The 24478-nt window shown below is 58.0% G+C and overlaps 1 protein-coding gene across 9 annotated transcripts; it reads left to right on the plus strand.

The window, feature by feature from the left end:
* The first annotated feature begins 2923 nt into the window (after nt 1–2923).
* PEAR1 (platelet endothelial aggregation receptor 1) lies at nt 2924–23564 on the plus strand. 9 transcript variants are annotated; one of them, XM_044758155.2, is made up of 25 exons: nt 2924–3060; nt 10648–10778; nt 11622–11962; nt 12328–12506; nt 13058–13162; nt 13534–13634; nt 14469–14561; nt 14818–15061; nt 15825–15945; nt 16160–16296; nt 16388–16600; nt 16862–17036; nt 17121–17241; nt 17963–18126; nt 18219–18321; nt 18456–18602; nt 18810–18935; nt 19868–19996; nt 20112–20240; nt 20418–20630; nt 20869–20957; nt 21062–21224; nt 21370–21444; nt 21537–21785; nt 22264–23564. In XM_044758155.2, exons 4-25 carry the CDS (start codon nt 12406–12408, stop codon nt 22413–22415), a joined length of 3150 nt encoding a protein of 1049 aa, XP_044614090.1. In that variant the 5' UTR covers nt 2924–3060; nt 10648–10778; nt 11622–11962; nt 12328–12405; the 3' UTR covers nt 22416–23564. The 9 variants fall into 9 exon arrangements, with proteins under 9 accessions (XP_044614090.1, XP_044614097.1, XP_070354098.1 ...); XM_044758162.2 differs by having other exon boundaries at nt 21062–21197; XM_070497997.1 differs by having other exon boundaries at nt 11622–11850.
* Nucleotides 23565–24478: the final 914 nt, after the last annotated feature.

The raw sequence follows: 24478 nt of genomic DNA on the forward strand, positions 1-24478 counted from the left end.
GGGAAGCTTCATTTTCTACCCTCCTTATTGAGGCGAGATTTTGTCTATTTTGTTCATAGCTGCAGCTACATGGCTGGCACATGGTAGGTGCTCAACGAATCTTTATTCAGTGAACGAAGGAGTAATCGACTCTTTCCCCAACTAGCACAGGAGCTCTTTGCGGGCAGGAAACTTTCCTTTCTCCCCTAAATAAGTTATTAAATACAAAGATCTTAAAGGAGTGCCCGGTAATCAGTAGAGTTTATTTCATAAAAATCAGTAGTTGCCATCAACATCATCATTGTTGTCATTTCCTCTGTATCCTGGGCATCTGGTACACACAAGATGAGTGCTTGTGGGACAAAAGGATGAATGAAGACCTTGGGTCCCCTTGTACCTTCCTGGGAGTCAACAGGGGAACTTCCACCCCCTTGGCTATAAGGCCGGGTGCAGGAGGCTGAGCTGGGGTCCAGGAAGCTGGAAGAGCAGTGCCCAGGGTGGCAGCCACTCACTCCAACATCCATTTAGCACTTTCTCTGTGCCAGGTCCTGGGATCACAAAGATGATTTCACCGGCTCCGGCTCCAGTCCTTGAAGAACTGAGTGTCTGGGGAGAGAGAGACAACTTACACGTTCATATGCAGGAGTGGGCTGGGGAGGGAGATGCTGAGGCTGGAAAAGCTCCCAGAGAAAGGGCAGTGGAGCAGAAGGTGGAAGGATGAGAACTGAGCCAGGTAAAGGAGGGGGGAGGCATGTTCCTCCTCTCTGGTCCTCAGTCTCCCCCTGTGCCCCTTGAATGTGCTGGATCTGACAGCTTTCAAGGCCCCTCTGGCCTCCAACACGTTACAACTCTGTAGACTTTGGCTTCTGGACCCTGGAGCTGTGTGCTGGTTTCTGCTGCCCCCTGCTGGGAACTTTCTGTGGCACTGGAGTCAGGAAAAGCCACCTCCAACCTTGCCTTCTTTCCTTCCTTCCCCAAAGGGAGCAGCATCATTCAACCGGCACCCCTCCTTCCACTCCTCAAAGTGCCAAACTAAACACTTGCTTGTTTCTCAGATAGAAAATATTCTCAATACATATTTTTGACAAAGGACTTGAAACCAGAATACATAAAGAATTCATAACCAGCAACCACACTCCTAAGTAGCTACCAAGATAAATGAGAATATAAGTCCACACAAGACCTGTACACAGATGTTCATAGTAGCTTTATTCATAGTAGCCTCAAACTGGAAAAAACCCAATGCCCATCAACTGGTGTAAAGACAAGACAGATTGTGGTATACCCACACAACAGGATACCACTTAGTGATAAGGAGCAACGAACTATTGAAAAGCCTTATGGTAAGTGAAAGAAGCCCGGATGGACGAGTACATATTGTATGAGTCCATTTATATGAAATTCAAGAGCAAACAAGTCTGTAGTAACAGAAAGCAGATGAGAGGTTTCACAGGGCTGGGGTTGGGTGAGGATGGAGTTGGGGGTGGGGCATTATCTGCAAAGGGGCACAAGGGAAGTTTTTGGGGAGAGGAAAATATTTTTTAAATTATTTTGATTGGGGGTGGTGGTTACACAGATTAACACATTTGTCAAAACTCATGGAACAGACATCAAACTAAGTGAATAAGCCAGACACAAAAGGGCAACTACTGTATGATTCCACTTATGTGAGGTACCCAGAGTAGTCACATTCATAGAGACAGAAAGTGGAAGAGAGATCACCAGGGGCTGGGGAGGAGGAATGGGGAGTGACAGTTCAATGGGTACAGAGTTTCCGTTTGGGATGATGAAAACGTTATGGGGACGGATGGTGGCCATGGTTGCACAATATGAATAAACTTTATGCCATGGAGCTGTGCACTTCAAAATGGTTCAAATGGTGAATTTTATGTTACATATATTTTACCATTAAAAAATCTAAAAAACCCTCAACGAACTGTCACTTTTAAGTGGGTATCTTTTTTATCGTACGTCATTTATACATCAATAAAAGTTGACTTTACAAGTCTCCACGGAGAGATGTTCCTGGCTTGCTCTTCCTGAACTATCGCCGCTTTTTCTGTGGCAGGCGGTGATTGGCAGAGGGAGCCTTGAGGTCAGACGGACCACAGACCTGGGTTCAAATCCTGCTTGTACCCACGCGAGACATCCATCTCATTCCGTGAATGGAACCAATCTCGAGTTAAGGATTAAACGAAGCGCTACACCTAAAGGGCTAGTGATGGGGAAAGCAAATGTAATAAAAATTCAGTCAGAGACCGATAAGGGAAGGGTGCCCTAGAGGGGTGGAGCGCAGGTTGCCGCCATCCTCCGGGTCCGCGGTGCGGGCCGTGGGGAGGTGTCCGCTGGCCGCGCGGTGGCGCCCGGCGGAGGCGGCGCGGGGGTGGCGGGGCGCTGGGCTGGAGGGCGTGGGGGCGGGGGGCGGAGGCTCCGCGGAGACCGCCTCCTAGGCTCGCGCCCGCCCTCGGCGCGCTCTGGGGCGGCCGAGAGAGACAAGGCCGTTCCTGGCCCGCCTCTCCCAGACTGGGATGCGCCGCTCGGTCGCCGCGTTGGGTCTTTAATCTGATCACGGTCGTGGGGCCGCACTGGGCAGGTGCCCGACGCAGACCATCTCATTGCGTCCCCTCCACAGCCCCACTTTGCAGACAGGAAAGCTGAGGCAGGAAAGGGGAAACACCCCAAGGCTGCAGAGCTGGTAGAGAGCCGAGGAGGGACTGGGGCCGGGGCCCTGCTCTTCTCCCCTCCTCGCCCCCTCCCTGCTCCCGGTCCAGGCCGCCGAAGGTCGGCCCCGCCGCTCAGCCTCGCTGATCCCCCTCGCCGCAGTTTCCCTCCCGGGCGCTCTGCATCTCCCCTCCCCCGGCTCCCGGTTTCCTTGTCAAAACTTCCTGCCTTGGCGAGGGCCCGAGTCCCCACCCCCTTCCTGCCCCCCGCCCCTCCGCGCCCCTCCCCGCCCTGCGATCCACAGCGTTCGTCTCCCCGCCGCTCCCGCAGTCGGGCTGGGGCTCACCGCGGGGACCTCCGCCCTGTCCTCCGGGTCGACCCCCCAACCCAGGCCAACCGAGAGATAGGGTCCCGAGGCAGGTGAGTGACTGCGCGCCCCCGGCCCGCGACCACCCTGCCCCAGGGAAAGGGCGTGCAGACTCTGAGGTCCCCTCTGAACTGGAGTCCGAGCCCCCTGGGCGGGAAGTGGGGAACAAGAGAGACCCACAAAGAGAGACGTGAAGGGATGCTGGCAGTGGAGAGGGTCCGAAGGGAATTGAGGGTTGCCATCCATGATGAAACCACATGTAAATGACATGCAGGTGAAGCTGCTTCCCAGCCCCTGTAGCACCGTTGAGTCCAGGGGCAGCCTCCGCCCGGCTTGCCCCGTCTCAGGGCTCAGGGAGAGAGGGTACCAGGTCCTCTACTTGGCTAAAGCGAGCGTTAAGAGCACCCGCATTGGAGTCAAGGCTGCTTAAGTTCGAATCTCAACCCTACCCCTCACTTAGCTGTGGGACCTTTGTCAAGAGACTTAACCTCTGTGGTTCAGTTTCTCATTTTTAAAAGGGGAAGAATAAAATAGAGTGGCTACCTGGTAGGGTGGTTGTGAGGTTGAGATGAGCAGAAACCTGTCTCCTACTGAGTACAGTGCCTGGGCAGTGTTTTTTATGGCATTGCCTGGCTCCCCACCAGGAGAAATGTTGGAGGAAGGCGTGGAGAAGGGACCCAGGTTTGCAGGCCCCTTTGCCAGTTATGAGGACTGGGGAGTTGGCAAAGGTCTCAGGCATCTGGATCCTCAGAAAGCTGGCTGGGTGATCTGGGGCGGTGCTAATGGCAGGGCTAGTTGGGGGGAGGTCTGGTGGGGGGGGTGGTTAGGCTCCAGAAGACCAAGCCCCAGCAAGGCATCCCTCACCCGCACCCCATCTCCAGCCTCCAGTACTGGATTCTCGGCTCTCCTATTCTGGCCTTTGGTGAGTGGCCTCTCCCGGGGCTGGGCTGTGACCCCAGTCCCCGGGGATGGGAACAGCTTGTGCTGGCCCGAGGTTCCCAGGCTCAGCTAGACCTCGGCTCCAGGCAGGATTGGGCAAGGGGTCAGCTCCTAACCCCAGCCTAAGCTGGGCCTAGGGGGGCAGGGAGCTGCTCTCTGAACCCCACCCCAACCCAATCTGATAGAGTACCTGTGTGTGTGCACATGTGAGCCAGGCTGTGAGGGCAGCTCTCCTGCCTCCTGTCATCTGTCCCCTGCTGCTGCTTCTTCCACTTCTGAGGTCTCCCAGTGTCTACCCATCATACTTGCCACTGCAGTTGGGGCTACCCTCCCTGCTGCCTAGGAACTGGGCTGGCCGGCCAGGCTTGCTTCTCTGTCTTCCTCTCTTCACTGGGAGGTGAAGCCGAGGGTTGGCATCTGTTTTTCCACTCCCCCCGCCATTCTCTATCAGACTTTCCCAGGAGAGGAAACTCTCTCTTCAGGCAGCCCCATCCACCAATCGGAAACCTGGATAGAGATAGAGGTCTCTGGGCTGCTGTCTGCCTCCCCCACAACCCCACGCTGCAGGGGGGGGTGGGGGGGGTGGGGGGGGGCGAGGCCAGGCAGGGCCTCCACTGCTGTGCTCCCTGGTCTCTCCTCTGACTAGCCTTGGAAACCTTGAGAAAGAGGCCCCCAGGTGCGTGTGGGGCTCTGGCGGGGTGGGGGGGTGTTGGCTCCACTCCTGGCACATAACCTGTCTGGGAGAAGCCAGCAGGAGGAGGACGAGAAGACAAGGAAGGAGAAAGACAGACAGAGATATAGAGACATGAATATCAAAACAGACAGACGCCGGCAGACACGAAAACACAGGCTGAGGCACAGAGGCTCCTGGAAACGATAAGGCCCAAAGGGAAAAATGGGCAGACAGAAAAAATAGAGCAGGGACCTAGAGAAAGAACAAGAAGAAGGTGGAGACAGGAGAGATGGAGAGTCAGAAGACCAAAGAGAAACCCTAGGGGGAGAGCACTGGTCCGAATCCCTGCTCAGCTTGGTGGCTATGTGACCTGGGGCAAATTACTTAACCTCTCTGGGATAATTCTTCATCTGCATAATGGGAGACATAATAGCACCTACTTTATAGGATTGCTGAGAGAATTAACAGAAAGGATCCAGCCCGCAGTCTACATTTAACAGGGGTGATAATTGGTATTACAGCACACGCCTGTGGTCATATGGCACGATGGAAGTTTCCAGAGAGAACGAGCCTATGGGTGGGTCCTGGGGCATGAGGCCTCCTGGGTTCCCTCTCCTGCCTCTCCCTCCCACCCAACATGGGGGCATCCGGGGCCTAGTCTCTCCATTTAGGAGGAGGAGGTGTGGGGATGGCCAGTGAGGGGGTGTTGTCCCTGGACTGGAGGCTGTGTGGACACACCCCCTCCTCTCCAGGTGACTCAGCGCCTTGTACTACCGTGGACTCATCCCGTAGGAACTTGGAGGCCAGCCCTGAGGAATTCCTGCCCAAGGTCAGGAGGGCAGTTCTGGGCCACCTTTTGCTTTGTAATGTTGGAAGTTCTGTCTGGACCCCACCTTCAGTCGTCTCGCCAGTGCCATGTCTTGAGGGCCCTGGAAGGAGGGCCTAGTTTTGCCGTCTGGTGAGCTGAGGAGCAGCTGCAGCCTCCAGATGTCTCTCCCTCTCCCCGATTCCCTACAAAGTAAGGTGGAGGCTGCCTGGAGTCAGGACGGATTCCAGGGTTGACCGGTGCATCCACTCCACACATATGTGCAGTTTCTGCTGGGCGCTAGGCCCCCTGGGTGTGTGTGTGGAGGGGCTGGTCTGTGCTGGGGACGCAGGGATGAGGAAAGCAGAGAAGTGCCCTGACCCCACGGAGCTCCATTCCAGTGGGGAAGGCACCTTCATGAAAACATCGTAATGACCGTGGCCTGGGAGCTGTGAGGGATCCTCTGGGGGGCGGCTGGCCCACCAATGGAGGCTCGGAGAGGAGTGAGATTGGAGGAAGACCCCACCTGCTGGAGAAGGCAGACTCACAAACTGGCAGTCACAAGACGGGGTTAGTCCATCAGACTTGAGGTGCTTCAGGGGTGGGAACTTCTGGAGGGCCTGGGTTAGTCCCACATATGCCCAGAGGAGGGACACGGTGCCAAGCCTCTGGCTGGAATTTGGGGACGTGTTGGTCTCTGTGGACTGATCCAGCCTCAAGGCAGAACTGGGGGAGAAGAACAACCCAGGTCTGGGAGGGGTGCTGGGGGTGGGGAGTCCCTGTGGGGACTGTGCTAAGAGCCTGCAGGAGGGCCTAAGGGCAGAGAGGATGGGTAAGGTCTGGAGTCGCTGAGGGGGCTTCCTGGAAGAGGCTAGCTTGAAGGATGGGTAGGACTTGGGCATTCTAGGGGTGGCTATGTGGTGGGAGGCACGTGGGGGCAGTGGACTTCCACTGTGATGAGAGCACAGGGCCAGAGGCTGGACACCTGGTGGGTGTCCTTTCCTGTACTGTATTAGAGAGGGGCAGTGACCAGAGCAGAGCTGCGCTTTCTGAGAGTATCTCAGAGTGGCTATGAACAGGGTGGGACAGAGAGGGAGCTGCTCCCTGGCCTGTGTCACCCCAGGGGTTACCCTCCACCCACTGCCTTGTTCTTTGAAGTAGATTCTAATCCTGCTGTGGCCTCTGAGGATCGGTCGGCCCTTGGGCAAGTCATTTTACCTGGGACCCTCCGCAGTCTTGCCCGTGAAATGCAGATAACACTCCCCAGCACCTGCAGGAGGTGGCGAGGGCCGGAAGGGCACTGGCGCCAACCTCCAAGTGGCACGTGGTGGATGTTTGGTGAATCAGAAGCCCTCCAGTTTCCCTATTTCCTGATGAGTAAACAGATCAGGCTGAGGACCCTCCAGCTTCTGTTTCCTGAGCCACAGAGAACACAAGGCCGGCCCCTCACCCCTGCCCCCTTCCCGCCCAGCCTCTGGCGCACACGCAGGCTTCCTGTCGCTCCATCCGGCAGACATGCCTGGCGTGCCAAAGGCCTGGCTTGGCTGGATGAAGGAGGGGCTCTGTGCTTGCGTGTGCAAGTGTGTACACGTGTTCACTGAGTGGCGTAGGGGGCAGAGCCGCCTCTGTGTGGGGAGGGTGGGTAGTCTTCAGACTGGGTTCTCACTGCTGAGTGGGGAGGACTAAATGATCCTGTCTCCAGGGCAAAGATAGGTTAGGAAAGGACACAGAGAAACAGACCCAGAGACTGAAAGACAAGAGAGGAAGAGGGCAAGGCAGCCTTAGCATTAAGCTAAGACATACGGCTTGGTGAGTGGATCGTGGCTGGAGCTCAGCTTCCACTCCACACTTGAAGGTGGATTCCCTAGTGCAGTGAACATCCTGCACAACTGCGCATGGCAGCCTTGATATAGGAAAGGAAGGAGAGAGGCAGAAAGACAGAGACCAAGAAGCTGAGGGAGGAAGGAAAAAAAAGGCAGAAAGCAGAGTTTCTGACGAAGAATGAGACAAAAAGCAAAAAGAGAGAGGCAGAAGGCCTAGAATGTGGGGGATTCTGTTTCTCCATCAACGTACATCCACTGAGCAGCCTCTGGTCTGAGGCTCTGTCCAGGGTGGCCCCTGGAACCAGCAGTTCCAACCCTCACTGAACCCTGGGAGATGTGGGGGGTTATTTTCCCATTCTACAGATGGGGAAATGGAGGCTCACAGGGCTCGTGTGACGTGCCTGAGGTCACATAGCCTGCAAATAACACCTTGTAAGTACTGGAACTCTTGGACTCCAAGATGGGAAGGGTAGAGACAGAGACAGAAGCAGAGAAAGAGACAGAGAGAGACAGAGAGATCCAGAGAAGAGAGGAGGGGGCGGTGGAACCAAGCAAGCAGCTGGAGTTGGTGCTCAGGCTGAGGGCTGGGGCGAGCAGAATCTGGGCGTCCTGCCTCATCAACCGCCTGTGGCTTGATGATGTACCTGGCTGGTAGCCCATTGTTCTGGGGGATCAGGTTCTTGGGGGAGCCTGGCCCCCTCCCACTCCCACTTCCTTTCTCTCTGTCAGCATCTAAGGCCCCATTCTCATTCCTGGATCATCCTGGGGGTTCTTCAGAAAAAAATAAAACTGAGAAACAGCTTTTCCTGGAATTAATACTCAAAGGGTATGACAGTGCCAAGGGGAGTGGGGATGGGGCCGTTCTGGGTGCAGGGGGAGTGGGACTGAGGATGCTGTCGTGGAGACAGCTAATGTTAATAGAGCTCTAAGCACTTTATCTGTGTGAACTCATTTGTTAATCCACACAACAACCCTACGAAGGGAAGTCCCGTGATTGTCCCCATTTTGTACATGAGGGAATGGAGAGCCGGGATTCACACGCAGGCTTGAATGGGGGTGGGAGGCGAGGTAGAGCTTAGAGGGTGTCCTTTGCTACCTCACCTCCCAGGGAAGAGAAGCTAGAATGAGCCAGTGGGGAAGTCCCTCTTGCTGTCTCACTTCCATCAGCCCCACTCTTGCTCTCTGTCTTCTATAGAAAGGATCATCTGCTGTCCCTCCCAGAGGCCCCAGACTCATTTCCCTCCTCCTCCGAGGGGCTGGGGCACAGTGTGGGTAGGGGGGCTCCCCGCCAGAGGGAATGGGGCTGAGCAGAAGAGCAGGGGTGAGCTGGGTTGGGCTCTGTGTGGGCTTGGAGGCGGAGAGGGCCGGGATCCTGGGGGGCCGTGTAGGCCGGACTGGGGACTTGGGGGCCTGGCCAGGAGCCCAGCTGCTTTGCATCTCGAGGTAGAGGAGAGACGTGTCAGCTCATTCTTAACTGTAAACACATCCCGGGTTCCCACGCCTCTGATCATGTTCTTGCGGTAGCCCCCACCCCTTCCCCTTCTCCTGTCCGGCCCCCTGCCAGTCTCCCCCCGTCCCCATCACTGACGCTGTTAAAAAGAGATGCAAAGCCCCTGGGATTCCTTTTTGGGCTTGGGAAAGACTGGAACCATTGGGAGGCCTCCGCTAGCAGTCTGGGTTTGGATCCAGCTCTGATACTACTGGCTGTGTGGCCTTGGGCAGGTGACTTACCCTCTCTGTGCCTGTTTCATCATCTGTAAAAGAATAATAATACTTCCCACAATGGGTTGACTTAGCTTTAAAGGGGATCATCCATGCAAATCTCTCAGCACCCTCCCTGCCTGTCCCAACAGGGTAAAGGATATATGGGGTCACATTATTGTACTTGTGAGGGAAGATGTCTGGGTCCCTCAAACCAGAGGTGTAGTGGAGGAAGGGCGCTGAGTAGGGGAAGCCGAGGGGCATCTGTATGGGGAGAAGAAGTGAGCCTACAGTGGGGGAGATCGGGGTCCCCCTCAGTGAGTGAACTGTGGGCCCCTGGGGCAGAATGGGGAGCTAGTAGGGTCTGATTTAAACCCCCTGGGGTCACTGGATTCACATGGGGCCCAGGGTGGCTGGGTCTGGAGGTGTAGGGGGAGGATGGGCCCAGGCCTTAGGTCCCTAGCTCCCCAGGGACAAAGGCTCTGCTGGGAACAGGCTCGGGGCCCAGGCTGGGGCTCTGGGCTCCTGGTCTGGCCTGTGTTCCGTCCTCAGGGACTAAGGCTAGTCAGGCCAAACCCTTCCCCTCCCTGCCAGGATTCCCATCCCATCTCTCCCCTCCCTGCGGACCACCCACTGGTCTCACTTCCAGCCCCACCACTGGCTGGCTGAGGCCTCCTCTGCACTCAGTCCTACTCTGAGGCCCTCTGGGAAAACAGAACCTCCCCATCCTTCCAGCCAGCTGAACTCTGGTTGTTAGAGTCACACCCCTGGGATTGGGGTCAAGCCCTCGTCATGCTCCCCTGCCCACCTCCAGGTCCCTCTCAAAGCCGGCAGGTGAACCATTTCCTCTAGAAGTTGGTTGGGAGGAGGTGGCTGCTGTTGGGCGCTATGTGAATGGGAGGAAGGACTTTCTTTGGGCTGGCAGCCCAACCTACACGACCCCTCCTCTCTGTGCCTCAACTCAGGTCCTTCCTGCTGCAGCTTTCGTCCACCTTGCTGCGGCCTCCAGCTCTGGGGATGGATCCAGGCCCGGGGGCAGCCTGGGGGTCCCTGTGTGGCTGGAGATGAGGCTTACCCAGGGACAAGGGTGATGATCTTGGATCCAGACAGACGGCTCCAATTCGAGGACAGGGGCCCCATGCCAGGGCCACAGCTGGGGTCCAGGCAGAGGGGGGTGTGGAGACAACTGAGGGATGAAGAGGGGGAGATGTGTGGAGGGCGCAGGGTCTCGCCCGTGGCCCTGGCTGCCAAGCATACTCAAGGGAGAGGTGGGGAGAAGGTCAGCTGGGAGCAGACAGGGCGAGCCCTGGAGGTGGGCACTGGGCCTGGAAGGTGGCAGGGGCAGAGGGGATAGTTTGGGGACACTGGGAGAAGGAGCCAACTGTGTTTGGGAGGGGGATGGGGGGCGTTGGGGATGCTCTGGGGGTGGCGTAGTGGGACAGACTATGGGATCATCTGAAGGACCCTCCTGACTGTGGCCTGGCTTCCTAAGGACAGGCTGAGTCTCCCCCTCATCCCCTCAGAGTGGGCCACGGTGCTCAGCTCAGGAGACAAGCCACTGGAAAGAGCCTTCTGGCCCTGCTGCCCGAATCCGACCTTCTGAGCTTAGGGTGGTGGGAGGACGGAGCCTGTGAGCATGCTCCCTGCTGCCCTCCCCTACATACACACCTTCTAGTCGGGCTCTGTTTCCTGTTTTCAGGCTCCACATCCTGAGCGCTGGGATCCCCCAGGACACTCTCTGGCTCCCCCAAGGCCCCAGGCCCCAGGGCCACGTTGCCCTGCCCCTGGCTCACCTGAGTTTCTCAGGCCCCAGGATGCCGGAGAAGCCTGGTGAGTTCCTTGGGGACTGAGGATGGATGGGAGGAACACAAAGAAGACTAGAGGTCGGGATTTGCCCTGGGGAGCCATGATGGGGCAACCAGCCAGGGTGAGGAGAGGCATTGCCGCTCTGCACAAGTGGAGGGCGGTGGGCAGAAGTTTGCACTGAGAGGGAGGAAACCTGGAGAGGAGAGGTGGGCCAGCCCTAACCGCTGGAAGGATTCCTGGGAGGGAGGCCGGAGCCAGTGAGATGGGGTTAAGTTAGGGAGCGTCTCTCTCGAGCGCGCTGCCCTGATTGGAGCTGAGAGTGGCTGTGGGGACCCTGGGAGTGTGTGGGTGGGGGGCATGGGGTGGGGCCAGGCAGCAGGCATTCCAGAGATACTCAGGAGGGGTGAGGGGCCAGCAACCACGACCTTTCTCTCTTCCCGGGAAAAAATTATAAGCAGATGTGGTCGCCTCAAGGAGGCGTAGAGCAGGGAGCCAGGGTAGTCTTAGGAGCGCTGAACACAGAATCTGAAACCCGCCACGGGGGCGGCAGCTCAGCCCCTCCTGAGCTCAGGAGCGAGAACAGACTCAGCTGAGGTCCTGACCCACTTCCCACCCACTGGGCGAGGCCAGGGGTGCAAGAGATGGAGAGGAGTCCGTTTCCAGATGGCTGCTGGGGTGGTCAGAGGGAGGTGGGGGCTTCTCCTGAAGTCTGAGGCCAGGTTGGGGACCTTGGGTGACAGCAGCTAGAGTTGGGTACAGTGGTGTGCTGGCAAGTGTTTAACAACTGGCTTGGATGGGGTTGGGGGGCTGGTTTGTGGTGGTTGCTGATTTCTGTGGTGTAAATAATCCCCCATCTCCAATTTCAAGGTACTAATGTGACGTTACTGAACGAGGAGTTGGGAAGAGATGTGAACAGTTGGCTCTTATGAGTCCGTATGAGCGGGTACCAGCACACCAGTGGTTGGGAGGGGCCTCCTTCAAGGTCACCTGGACCCAGCCCTACTTCCGCCTCCTATAGCAGGAAGCCCCCAGCTGCCTCAGGGTGGTTTTGGCCTCTGCCTGCATACATCCAGTGACGGGGAGTTCACCACTTGAGGTAGCTGATTCCATTACTGAACTGCTTTGACTGCCGGAAAGTTTTTCCTCCAACTGAACCCAAGTCGGCTTCTCTTATAACTTCCCCTCGGTGGCTCCAGTTTCAGACCTTGGTACAAATATCAAAGTGCCCTGGGTAGGGGCTGGGCTGCGGGTTGGGGATTCTAGAACAGTGGTATGTGGGCGAATGGTGCTGGGGGCTGCAGAAGAAATGAGGGGCAGTCTGCCAATGGGGGTTGGGGAGCAGAGCAGAGGAGGAGCTATGGTACTTGGGTGGGTACTTGGGTACTTGAACGGTGAGTACTCAAGGTGAGGAATGGAGGGACGACGGCTGGGCAGAGGAGACAGTGTGAGAGAGGCTCAAAGGCGTGGCAGTGCACCACCTAGTCAGGAATGAGACCCGGGGGCTGGAACCCAGGGGGCCTGGGGCCAGAGGACAAGAGGCAGCAGCCTCATCTCTTCTGCCACCACTGCTCAGGTCTCTGCAGACACTGGGTTCTCCAGGTTTGTGACTGCAGTGTCCCTCACCTGCCTGGCCTTGCCACAGGCCTCTGCAATGTCACCACCTCTGCACTCCCTTCTTCTCCTGGCACTGGGCCTGGGGTTGGCTGGAACCCTCAACCCCAATGACCCCAACACCTGCAGCTTCTGGGAAAGGTGAGAGGGGCCCCTGCCGTGTGTCGAGGGCACCAAGCCCCAGCCCCCCATTTCCCCTACTGGGGATCCTCTTCCCGTTCCTTCCCTTGCCTCCCTCCCTCTCTCCAGCCCTCATCTCCTTCCTGTCTCTGCTTCTGCTCTCTCTACTCCCCGCGATGGGCTGCTTCTGACTCCGTCTCCATCTCTGACCTTGTCTCAGTCTCCATCCTGGCTCTGACCTTGTCCTTTCTTTATCTCCCTCCCTTGGTCGCTGTGGGAGGCGGCTGCAGGACAGAGGCGGAGGGAAAAATGGAAGGCTCTGGTCCTATAGGGTGAAAACAGGGTTTTGTTGAGGGGTGTCTCAGGAACATTCCAATTCTGGGAAGATCCCTCCAGACTTCAGAGATGGAGCAGAATGGGGGGTCCATCCTAGGCTTGAGGGAGCAAGCCCAAATGTAGGGATGGCGGTTCCCCACTGTGGCCAAGACCTCATGTTCCTGTTTCCCATGGTACCCTGTGCCACCTCAGGCCTCTCCTCACCCTGAGCCCCTGGCCCTTCCCCTGTCTTGCAGCTATACCACCACCACCAAGGAGTCCCACACTCGCCCCTTCAGCCTGCTCCCCTCGGAGCCCTGCGACCGGCCCTGGGAGAGCCCCCACACCTGCCCCCGGCCCACGTGAGTGCCCCGTCCCCCTCCATGGGCACCTGGGCTGCCTGAGTAGCTGCCTTGGCCTGGCCCCTGGCCCTCCACTCCCCCATTCTCTCCTCAGGACATTTCAAGTTTAGAGGAAGCATCTGGCCTCCATGCACTCGAGGCGAGGTGTGGGGGTTTGTGTGGAGGGTGTGTGTTTGGGGCGTGCCTGCATCATGTACGGTGTGTGTGTGTGGTTAAGTAAGGGCCAAGGAGGGGATGCTCTTTCTATGCTCCCCCAGCCCAGAGCATTGGACATGCCCCCAGGCCTCTCCCAGTGCTGCACTGTAGTGAGGGTAGTAGTGCGGGACACCGTAGTGAGGGACAGCTGGAGCCACCTTCCGGGTCTTCCCCAGGGTTGTCTACCGGACTGTGTACCGCCAGGTGGTGAAGACGGAACACCGCAGGCGCCTGCAATGCTGCCGGGGCTTCTACGAGAGCAGCGGGGCCTGTGTCCGTGAGTCCCGGGTAGGGCCAGGGAGGGGACGGGGTGGAGCCATGGAATGCAGTGGCCTAGTCCACCCTCCTATTTGTTCCCTGCCCCCCAGGGTAGGGCTACCCCTCTGCCCCTTGGGTTTTCTCCTCCTCCTCTCCCTCCACCTGGCTTTATCCCTGGGTCCTGATGAGTATTTCCCTCTCAGCTGCCACTTCATACCTCTGTCTCTGGCTGATCCCATGGTTCTCTCATCCCCTCTCTCCATGTCCCTCAGCAGTCTCTGTCTTTGAAGCTCCATCTGTCCGGAGTTCTCTTTCTTCTCTGGGCTGCCTGTGTCTCTCTCACTGTGTGTCTGGGGCCTTGGTGTCTGGGTCCATCTCCATCTCTTCCTCTCCCTGTCTCTGACTTTTCGCTGTCCAGTCTCCTGCCCCCTTCCCCCTGCCCCCCAGCATCCTGAAACCCCCAGACTGGAGCCTACTCTGCCTTTCTCCCCTTCCCTCAGTGCCGGCCCGTCACCTGAGACTCCTGCCCTGCCTGACCACCCCCTAGACTTCTACCCTCTTCCTGGACAGCATCCATATGTAGATCTTCCAGAGAACCCCCCTCCCCATTCTCCCAACAAGGTGCTTTGAGAACTTCACAGAAAGGGCTGGGAAGCCCAGAATCCTGAGATCTTGTTAAGTCCTGACCTGAGTTGCTGCCCCTCAGTCTTTCTGCATCTCAGAGGCAGAATTCATGCTTGGAGAACTCCTGGTCTTGGGTGTGGAAGGAAGATGGGATTAGGCTTCAGAGGACAAAAGGTGGGTGGGGACAGGAGTGGAAGCATCTTCTCACGCCCCCCCATCTCTGCCCCAGCGCTCTGTGCCCAGGAGTGTGTCCATGGCCGCTGCGTGGCACCCAATCAGTGCCAGTGTGTGCAAGACTGGCGGGGCGATGACTGCTCCAGTGGTGAGTGGCTGGTGGCTTCAGGGACACGGGACCCTTGGGCAACCCTCCCTACCAGGGCAAAGGTACTTAGGACCCCAGGGCAATTACCCCCCAGAGCCCCATTGCAGCGAGCTGCCCTTTCCGGAGATGTGGTACATCGGATGCGCCAAGCTGGGCATGGGCATGTGTGTGGGGGCTGGGAGATAGACGGGGACTAACTGGAGGCTAGAAGGGGCAAGAGCCCTGCTGACCCCCTTCCACCCTCCTCATCCCACAGCATGTGCCCCAGGAATGTGGGGGCCACAGTGTGACATGCCCTGCAGCTGCGGCAACAGCAGCTCCTGTGACCCCAAGAGTGGGGCATGTTCCTGCCCCTCTGGCCTGCAGCCCCCACACTGCCTTCAGCCCTGCTCCCCTGGCCGCTATGGTCCTGCCTGCCAGTTCAGCTGCCAGTGCCACGGGGCACCCTGTGACCCCCACACTGGAGCCTGCTTCTGCCCCCCAGAGAGAACTGGGCCCAGGTGCGTAATGGGGGGGGGGGGAAACACGATAATGGGACCACAGATACAGGACCACATGGGCATACATGGAGTTACGAGGGTACTCAGACAGGATCCCAAATGTGGGGATGGAGTCGAGAGGCCAAGATCCTAGTCCCAGCCCTGCCACTCACTAGTTGAGCAACTGAGAAAATCGTTGACTCTTCACACGCTTGTTTCCTGTCTTTAAAATGGGAACAGTATTGTCACCTAGAAGGGCTGCTGCGAAGAGAACATGAGCTAGTGTGTGTGTGAAAGCATGTTGTCCAGTGGGGCTGAGACAGGCACCCAGAGAACCCTGCTGTCAGGCAGGGTGAAGGGAGAGCTTGACAGTCACAGGAGGGAGAGGGGGCACCCAGGTGGCGAGCAAGGGCCCAGCTTCCCGGAGGAGCTTGGGAGTTGAGCCCTGCAGGACACAAAAATTATGGCAGGCAGAGGCATTCTCCTAGAGGGAACAGCATGGGCACATGAGGAGGTGGAGAATGTGGAGGTGGAGTGGAGGGCATGTGGGGAGCAGACCTGCCACCCATGGCTCTTCACTACCCTACCTGGTGGAGCTGGGTGTCCCTGCCATTTCCAGTTCTGGACACCTTTGCTTTTTGACTCCAGCAGTGCCCAACAGGGAAGAGGGGTGGGGCTCAAAGGGCAGGTGTGAGGAGTCCCCTGCATGGTCAGTTAGCCCTTGGAGGCAGAGCAGGAGGCAGGTGCTCCTCATTTACCCACTCATGGCCGCTCTGCCCAGCAGCTGTGAGGTATCCTGTCACCAGGGCACTGTTGGCTTCTCCTGCCCCAGCACCCATCCTTGCCACAACGGGGGTGTCTTCCAGGCCTCCCAGCGCTCCTGCAGCTGCCCGCCTGGCTGGATGGTATGAAGGGGGTGCCTCTGGTATACTCTGGGAGTCTGGGGAGAATTCTGTGAATGGTTCTCAACAGGGCGTCCTCGAGGATGTGCATGAGTGGGGTGGGCTCTGTGGGCCCTGGAGAGGTTTGAGGGCTCCAGGTATGGGGGTATCAAGGGATCCTGTAGCCATGGGGAGGAGGCTGGGCACCTAGAGCTCTGGCGACCTCTCACCTCCACAGGGCACCATCTGCTCTCTGCCCTGCCGGGAGGGCTTCCATGGACCCAACTGCTCCCAGGAATGTCGCTGTCATAATGGCGGCCTCTGCGACCGATTCACTGGGCAGTGTCGCTGCGCTCCCGGCTACACGGGGGATCGGTGAGTGACGTGGGCGAGGGCGAGGGGAGGAGTGGCGGGGGCGGGCCAGGAGGAGGTGGGCGCGGCCGGGCTCACTCAGCTAGGCGCCCAGGTGCCGTGAGGAGTGCCCCGTGGGCCGCTTCGGGCAGGACTGTGCCGAGACGTGCGACTGCGCCCCGGGCGCCCGCTGCTTCCCGGCCAACGGCGCGTGCCTCTGCGAACACGGCTTCACCGGGGACCGCTGCGCTGAGCGCCTCTGCCCCGACGGCCTCTACGGCCTCAGCTGCCAGGTGCCCTGCACCTGCGACCCGGAGCACAGCCTCAGGTGGGCCGCGGGACACTGTGGTCAAGGGGTTAAGAGGCCAGTGCCCTTCGGTACTGAAGCCGCCAGAGTCACGAAAAGCGTCAGGGCATATCCAAGGGCGGGGCCTCAGGGGCGGGGCCTCGGTGCGCTCTCGGCACAGCGCCGAGCCTGCCTGCTGACCCCTCACTGGGCGATGCCCGACTCCCACCCCACGTCGGGGTCGGGGAGGTCGGCCTTTGCCCCCTGGCTCAGACCGCGCGGCGCCCCCGTCTCCGCCTGCAGCTGCCACCCGATGAGCGGGGAGTGCTCGTGCCTGCCGGGCTGGGCGGGTCTCCACTGCAATGAGAGCTGCCCGCAGGACACGCACGGGCCGGGCTGCCAGGAGCACTGCCTCTGCCTGCACGGCGGCGTCTGCCAGCCCGACAGCGGCCTCTGCCGGTGCGCGCCAGGCTACACGGTGAGGCGCGCCCCGCCGCGAGGAAGGGGGAAGAGGCCGAAGAGCCGGCCCGCCCTGCTCATTAGTCCGCCCACCCCCATTCAGGGCCCGCACTGCGCTAGCCTCTGTCCCCCGGACACGTATGGAGTCAACTGCTCCGTACGCTGCTCTTGCGAAAACGCCATCGCCTGCTCTCCCGTCGACGGCACTTGTGTCTGCAAGGAAGGTAATGGGGTGGGGTCTACGGGAGGGGCGATTGGGGGGGGCGGGGCCGCGGTTAGAAAGGAAGGTCCAAGGGGAAAGGCTGCAGGGTAAGGGCGGAGCCACTGGGCAACAGCTGGAGGGTGGGAAAGCAGCCAGGCTCCTTCCTTCCTGGAATATCCATTTTGCTTTTCTTCGACCACAAAACTCCTACTTGTCCTTAAAGGCCCAGGCCAGAAGGCACCTCTTCGGTGAACATATCTCACTTTCAGTCATACAGAACCAAACAACAGCCATGCCACGAAGGGCACCCAAGATCTACCAGGGGTGGCACTGTTGGCAGCCTTTCGGCTGGGTTCTGATACCCCGTTTGGCCAGCTCTCTGTTGTATCTAGCAACCTTCCAGTCTGCAGCCCCCACTTCTCCCTTTTGCCTTCCACATGGTCTGGATGACTCATTTAGTTACCTGTCGGGGACTCTCTCAGCATTTGGGTCTGCTGCTCCCCTTCATTTTGCACAAGAGGCACACAAGACCCAGACCCAGAAGTGGTGGTGTGTCACCAGCAGTCACTTAGCCTTCTGTGCAACACCTAACAGTTTACATGCTTATCTCTTGTATGGAGCCATGAGCAACCTACTCCCACCAGCAGCTCAAAGTACAGAGCTCGGCACAGTGAATGCCCACTGTGTGCTTGCTCAGGAGGGGAGCTGGGTCCCCATACCTATGTGCAAGGCCCCTCTTCCAGGTTGGCAGCGTGGTAACTGCTCTGTGCCCTGCCTGCCTGGAACCTGGGGTTTTGGTTGCAATGCCAGCTGCCAGTGTGCCCATGAAGCAGCCTGCAGCCCCCAAACTGGAGCCTGTACCTGCACCCCTGGATGGCATGGGGTTCACTGCCAGCTCCCCTGCCCGGTAATTGCCCAACAGCCTGCCTGCCTGGGGGAGGGGAGGGCAAAGCACCCCCCAATAGACTGGCCTGCCCTACCCTCCACTCCCTCTCCAAGAAGGGGCAGTTTGGTGAAGGCTGTGCCAGTCGCTGTGACTGTGACCACTCTGATGGCTGCGACCCTGTTCATGGGCACTGCCAGTGCCAGGCTGGCTGGACAGGTGAGCATTCTGGGTGTCCAGGCTGCAGGCCTACTGGGGAGTTGGGGGATGCATACTACCAGACATATGTCCAGAAGAACCCCTGTGGAAGGAGGGCGCCAAGGTCAGGCTCACTCTACCCCCCGCGTTCGCAGGAGCCCGCTGCCACCTGCCCTGCCCTGCGGGCTTCTGGGGGGTCAACTGTAGCAACACCTGCACCTGCAAGAATGGGGGCACCTGCATCCCTGAGAATGGCAATTGTGTGTGTGCACCTGGATTCCGAGGCCCCTCCTGCCAGAGACGTGAGGCTCCCTCCCCTCCCCCCGCCTGCCAGCTGTAGGGTGCAGTGTCAGATGCCAGCGCCCCCACTCTGCCCCTCTTGGTCTCCTCCCCTGTCTCCAATCTTTGGGCCAATTACCGCAGTGGGAAGGATGGAGGGAGACAGTGGGGTCAAGGACTGACTGAGGGTTGGCTCCTGCCCCCAGTCACCACAAACCCCTTTCCCCCAGCCTGTCAGCCCGGCCGCTATGGCAAACGCTGTGTGCCCTGCAAGTGTGCGAACCACTCCTCCTGCCACCCCTCGGATGGGACCTGCTACTGCCTTGCTGGCTGGACGGGCCCTGACTGCTCCCAGCGTACGTGGTGGCTTGTGTGTCTGAGCACATGTGCATGTCGAGAGGGTGGGCTGAGGACCCGAGGCTCCTGTCCCCCTGCTCCCGGGTATAAAAGCCTCTGGACCTGCCTCGAATCAGTCACTTATACAAACAATATAAACGAATATTTATTTATTGGGCATCACCTACATGCTGGGTACTGTTCTAGGTGCTGAGCATGCAACAAGGAACAGGTCAGGGAAAAATATCCCTGCCTTCTGCATGGGAGCCTGGGAAGAGCAGTATTTGTACGTGGTGGGGAGTGGGAGGGAAACCATAGCTCAGCTTTGGATATGTTCTTTTTTTTTTTCTATGGCATTTTTTCAATTTATTTTTATTTATTTATACATGGCTGCTTTCCCACTTAAATATATGAAGAACATCATGGAAAAGAGCAGTCAAAAAACTGAGTAAAATAAATTTTGAAAAGGGGAAATGAGAAGCTGTCACTATGAGACGGGCTGGATATAAGCTCATCGGCAGGCGAGGTAGAGGGATGGGATCTTGGCAAAGAGTTTTTCCATAGAATTTGGTAACACCTACTATTAGATTATTTGCTAGTGTCTCCGATACACAAAAATTATGCCTTAAATAGAAGGGACACTTCTTTCTTATGTTTAAAAAAAGTCCAGAGCTAAGCAATGCTGGGTGGTTTGGAAGCCTTTGGTTTCCGGGCCTGGTCACATTATTTCGAAATGGCTATTGGGTAGTCAAGTGCAGATGCTGAGGAGGCAGCCGGGCACATGGGGCTGGACATGAGCATCTGTGAATCATCAGTGTGCAGAAACATTCAAAGCCTTGGTGTCCCTGGGGAGACCAAAGCTGAGCAGAAGATTTTCGTGATGCTAGGGGCTGAGAATTCATCCAAGAGGGGCTTGCCCTCCCCTGCCAGACATACACCTTGTCTCCTGCAGCATGCCCTCTAGGACACTGGGGAGCCAACTGTGCCCAGCCCTGCCAGTGTCGCCATGGTGGGACCTGCCACCCCCAGGATGGGAGCTGTTTCTGCCCCCCAGGCTGGACTGGACACCTTTGCTTGGAAGGTACCAACAGAAGAGGAACTCCATGCCCCTGTCCCCAAGTGAGCCCTAGTTTGTGGAGCAGACTGCAGTTTCCTTGCCCCTCTGATCCCCGCCTGCCTCCTTGCCTCTCTCCTAGGCTGTTCTCCAGGGACGTTTGGTGCCAACTGCTCCCAAGCATGCCAGTGTGGTTCTGGAGAGAGGTGCCACCCGGAGACTGGGGCCTGTGTGTGTCCCCCAGGGCACAGTGGTGCCCCCTGCAGGATTGGTGAGTTCTCCTCCAGGCCCCAGGGAACCAGGACACAGATAACTGCCCGGGTGTCCACCAGGACCTCGAGCCCTCATACCACCCTGCCTTCCCTACGGGGGCCTCTCCCATGCATGCACCTCAAGCTCTCCAGCAGAGCCAGGACGCTGTCCTGAGTAACCGCCCCATCCCACGTAGGAAGCCAGGAGACCTTCACCATAATGCCTACCTCTCCAGTGGCCTATAACTCGCTGGGGGCAGTGATTGGCATTGCAGTGCTGGGGTCCCTGGTGGTGGCCCTGGTGGCACTGTTCATTGGCTACCGCCATTGGCAAAAAGGCAAGGAACACCAACACCTGGCAGTGGCCTACAGCAGTGGGCGACTGGATGGCTCCGAGTACGTCATGCCAGGTGAGCTGGCCTGGGGGTGGGGGACACACATGACTGGCTGGCTCATAGGCTGAGGGTGGGTGGGGTGTGGGGGCTCCTGCGTCCCCTCCTGGACCCAGGAGATGGGAAGTGGAGAGTTAGAGGGAGGAAGGGAGGCCAGAGAGGCATATTACTGATCTCCTGGGACAGAACAACTCTCTTGGGCCTGGGCCTGTCTCTGAGCTGGCAGGTCATGCAGCACCTGTGTCTGTTCGTGCAGATATCCCTCCGAGCTACAGTCACTACTACTCCAACCCCAGCTATCACACCCTGTCACAGTGCTCACCTAACCCCCCACCCCCGAACAAGGTCAGTGCTGGGGGAAGGGACGCAGAGGGAGGAGTGCAGACCTGGTTCTTTGGAAAGCTCCATCCTTGGATGTTTCTCTCCCTACTCTACCCCTCCCCTATCAGGTTCCAGGCGGTCAGCTCTTTGCCAGCCTCCAGGCCCCTGAGCGGCCAGGTGGAGCCCATGGGCATGACAACCACGCCACCCTGCCTGCTGACTGGAAGCACCGCCGGGAGCCCCCTCCAGGGTCTCTGGACAGGGGTAGGAGGCTGGAGGCCAAGGCCTCTGGTGAGGGTAGACGTGTGCAGCCCAGCATGCTGCTCTATCTGAGTGTGTGTGTCCGCAGAAGGGGGTTCTGGGCCCAAGTTCCAGAGGAGGCGGGAGCCAGGGAGGGGACCTGGGGTTGGATTGCACGTTGCCTCCTCTTCCTCAGGTAGCAGCTGCCTAGACCGAAGCTACAGCTGTAGCTACAGCAACAGCAATGGCCCAGGCCCGTTCTACAGTAAAGGTGTGGGCACAGCGGGAAGCAAGGGAGGGGGCTGAGCTTGGGTTTAGGAGCCAGTGCCTCCACTGAGCTTGACTTCTTTCCCCTATCCTTAGGGCCCATCTCTGAAGAGGGGCTGGGGGCCAGCATGGCATCCTTGAGCAGTGAAAACCCCTATGCCACCATCCGGGACCTGCCCAGCCTGCTAGGGAGCCCCCGGGAGAGCAGCTATGTGGAGATGAAAGGCCCTCCCTCAGGATCCCCCCCCAGGAAGCTTCCTCAGCTCCGAAACAGCCAGAGGCAGCGACACACCCAGCCACAAAGAGACAGTGGCACCTATGAGCAGCCCAGCCCTCTGACCCATGGTGAGCCCTCCTTCTCCGCTGGGGCAGGGACTAGAGAGAAGGGGGACAAGGGAGGTAGAAAGAGAGAAGGGATGCAGAGAGAGAATACAGAGGCGGCATCACGTGGCAGCAAGAGCAAGGCCTTTGGGGTCAGACTTGTGCCATCCCTGGCATGATGTCTGGGAAGTCACATTGCCTCTTAGAGCCTGTGAGTGGTGGTGCCTACCTCTCAGGGCTGAGGATTTGAAATGGTGGTTGTACAGCGGCTGAGTTATGGAGTTGGTACCCAGAAAAGTGGAGAACAAGGCAGGTGACAAAGTGTCCTCCTATCCTGTGAGGTGGGCAGGTCCAGGTGGCCTCCCCCACTGGAGCTGAGGAGCTGCACACACTGGCCTCTAGCCAGGCACCATCTTTGGGCAGAAGAAGCTGGAGATGGCAGGAGAGTAGGGGGAAAGGGAGGAGTCACCTTCCCCTCATCCTGTCCCCTCTCTGTCTCCAGATCGAGACTCTGTGGGCTCCCAGCCTCCCCTGCCTCCAGGCCTGCCCCCTGGCCACTACGACTCACCCAAGAACAGCCACATCCCTGGACACTATGACTTGCCTCCAGTACGGCATCCTCCATCACCCCCACTTCGGCGCCAGGACCGTTGAGGGGTCAAGATGGTGTACAGAAGCCAGCACACCTATTCTTTACTGCCCACGGCTGGGGACAGAGCCCCCTGTACCCTGCCAGGAGCAGGGAGAGGATGGGCAGGCCGTAGACATGAACATGTTTCATAGAGGAAGTGAATGGAAAGGGCATGGGAGCCTGGCTCCCAAGTTCCATCAGGAGAGACACTGGTAATCAGGAAGTCTGTGTTCCCTGTCCCCAAGACACTGCTCCCCAAGGTCCCAGGGCCCTGTGTATATAAACTGGTGGGCTGAATGGTGCTGGGTAACTCTGATTTCAGATTGATGTAAAAAAATGTATATGGGGTACATTTTGTGTGCACTCACAGGCTGGGCCCTGTGTGTGAGTGTGTGTGTGTGTGTGTGTGTGTGTGTGTGGGTGGGTGTGCGCGCGCCCGCGTGCATGTGAGTGATTTCAGAGGAGTACCAGGCACAGGTCCTGTCCTAGGGCACTCACCATTAGTTGAGAGACAGCCCAAACCCAGTTAACTCTAGCAATGGCCTAACTGGCCTCCCCGCATTCCCTTGGTACCCTTCCAACAAACGGCTCAAAACACAAGCTGGTCAGGTTACCCCTGCCTGAAAGTCTTCATGGTTGCTCCATTGTTCTTGGGCCAGAGTCAAAACTGTCGAAGGCCTTAAAGGCTCGGCTGGCCTGGCCTGTCTCTTCAGCCTCACTTTGAACTGTGTTCCCTGTTACTCCACTCCCGTCACACTGGCCTCTAGGTCCTGTTAGCCATGCTTCTTCCTATCACGGGGACTTTGCACATCTGGAATGCTCTTCCTCCTCCACTCACCTATTAAGGCCTACTTATCCTCCACATCCCCTCCTCAGGGAGGCACCTCTCTTTCATAGCGCTGATCCCAACTGTGTTCACTCACCAGATACCTGCGGAAGGCCTCAGGGTGCCAGGCGCCCCTGTAACATGTTGTTTCTGGATGTGATTCTTTGATTAATCTCTGCCACTACCCCCCAACCCCCACAGACTGTAAGTTCCCTGAAGGCAAGAGTCCTGTGTTTATGCTCAACATTGGTTCCCTTTGGCACATAGTAGAACTCAATAAATGTTCCTAAAAAGCTGAGTGGCCGAGTGAATTAAAAGTACCAGCAGTAAGTGCTGGCAAGTACTCAGATGGGCAAGTTGTGTGCTCTGAGAACTAATAGACTTTATCAGTGGAAGCCTTCCCCAAAGGGTGGCTTTTTTTTTTTTTGAGGAAGATTAGCCCTGAGCTACTACTGCCAATCCTCTTCTTTTTGCTGAGGAAGACTGGCCCTGAGCCAACATCCATGCCCATCTTCCTCTACTTTATACGTGGGACGCCTACCACAGCATGGCTTTTGCCAAGCGGAGCCGTGTCGGCACCAGGATGGGAACCGGCAAACCCAGGGCCGCTGAGAAGCAGAATGTGTGCACTTAACCGCTGCACCACCTGCCGGCCCCAAGGGTGGCATTTCTACAGGGGAACAGCACAAAGGCTCAAAGGCGGGAAGGTGTTGGGAGTGGCAGTGGGGTGCAGAAGCTGAAGGCAGGAAGGCAGACAGGAGACGGTATACTCAAGTAGGGGCCCAGCAGCGGTCAGGGTCTAGACTACCTGAAGACTTTGAACTCAAGATTTCTAGGAAGCTTGGCCCGCCTCATTAACTCATTAGCGGATTTAATAAGTCCCCAGACCTCTAGGAGGCTAAATAGATGGGGTCGAGACTAGAAACCCAACGCTACACCAACTCGGTGGGTCTCTGGGCTTTTCCCACCAGGAGACCTCTCCTTACAGAATAAGAGGGTGGGCCCAGGGGAGTGGATCTGCTCCCAACCGGACTTTCCCTTCCTAGATTCCTCTGACTGCCGCGATCTCTCATAAGCCGGGCCGGCTCCCCGCTTTCCTGTGCTCAGTTTCGCGGGTGACTTTGGACCGCTCCTTGCCCGCCCTAGCCCCATCCCTCCATCCTGGTCTCGCCCTAGCCCCGCCCCTCCCTCCCGGTCTCGTCTAGCCCCTCCTCTCCCTCCCGGTCTCACCCTATCCCCATCCCTTCATCTCGGCCTCGC

Source organism: Equus asinus, chromosome 25 (assembly GCF_041296235.1).
Source record: "Equus asinus isolate D_3611 breed Donkey chromosome 25, EquAss-T2T_v2, whole genome shotgun sequence".
In the NCBI taxonomy this organism is placed as follows: Eukaryota; Metazoa; Chordata; class Mammalia; order Perissodactyla; family Equidae; genus Equus; species Equus asinus.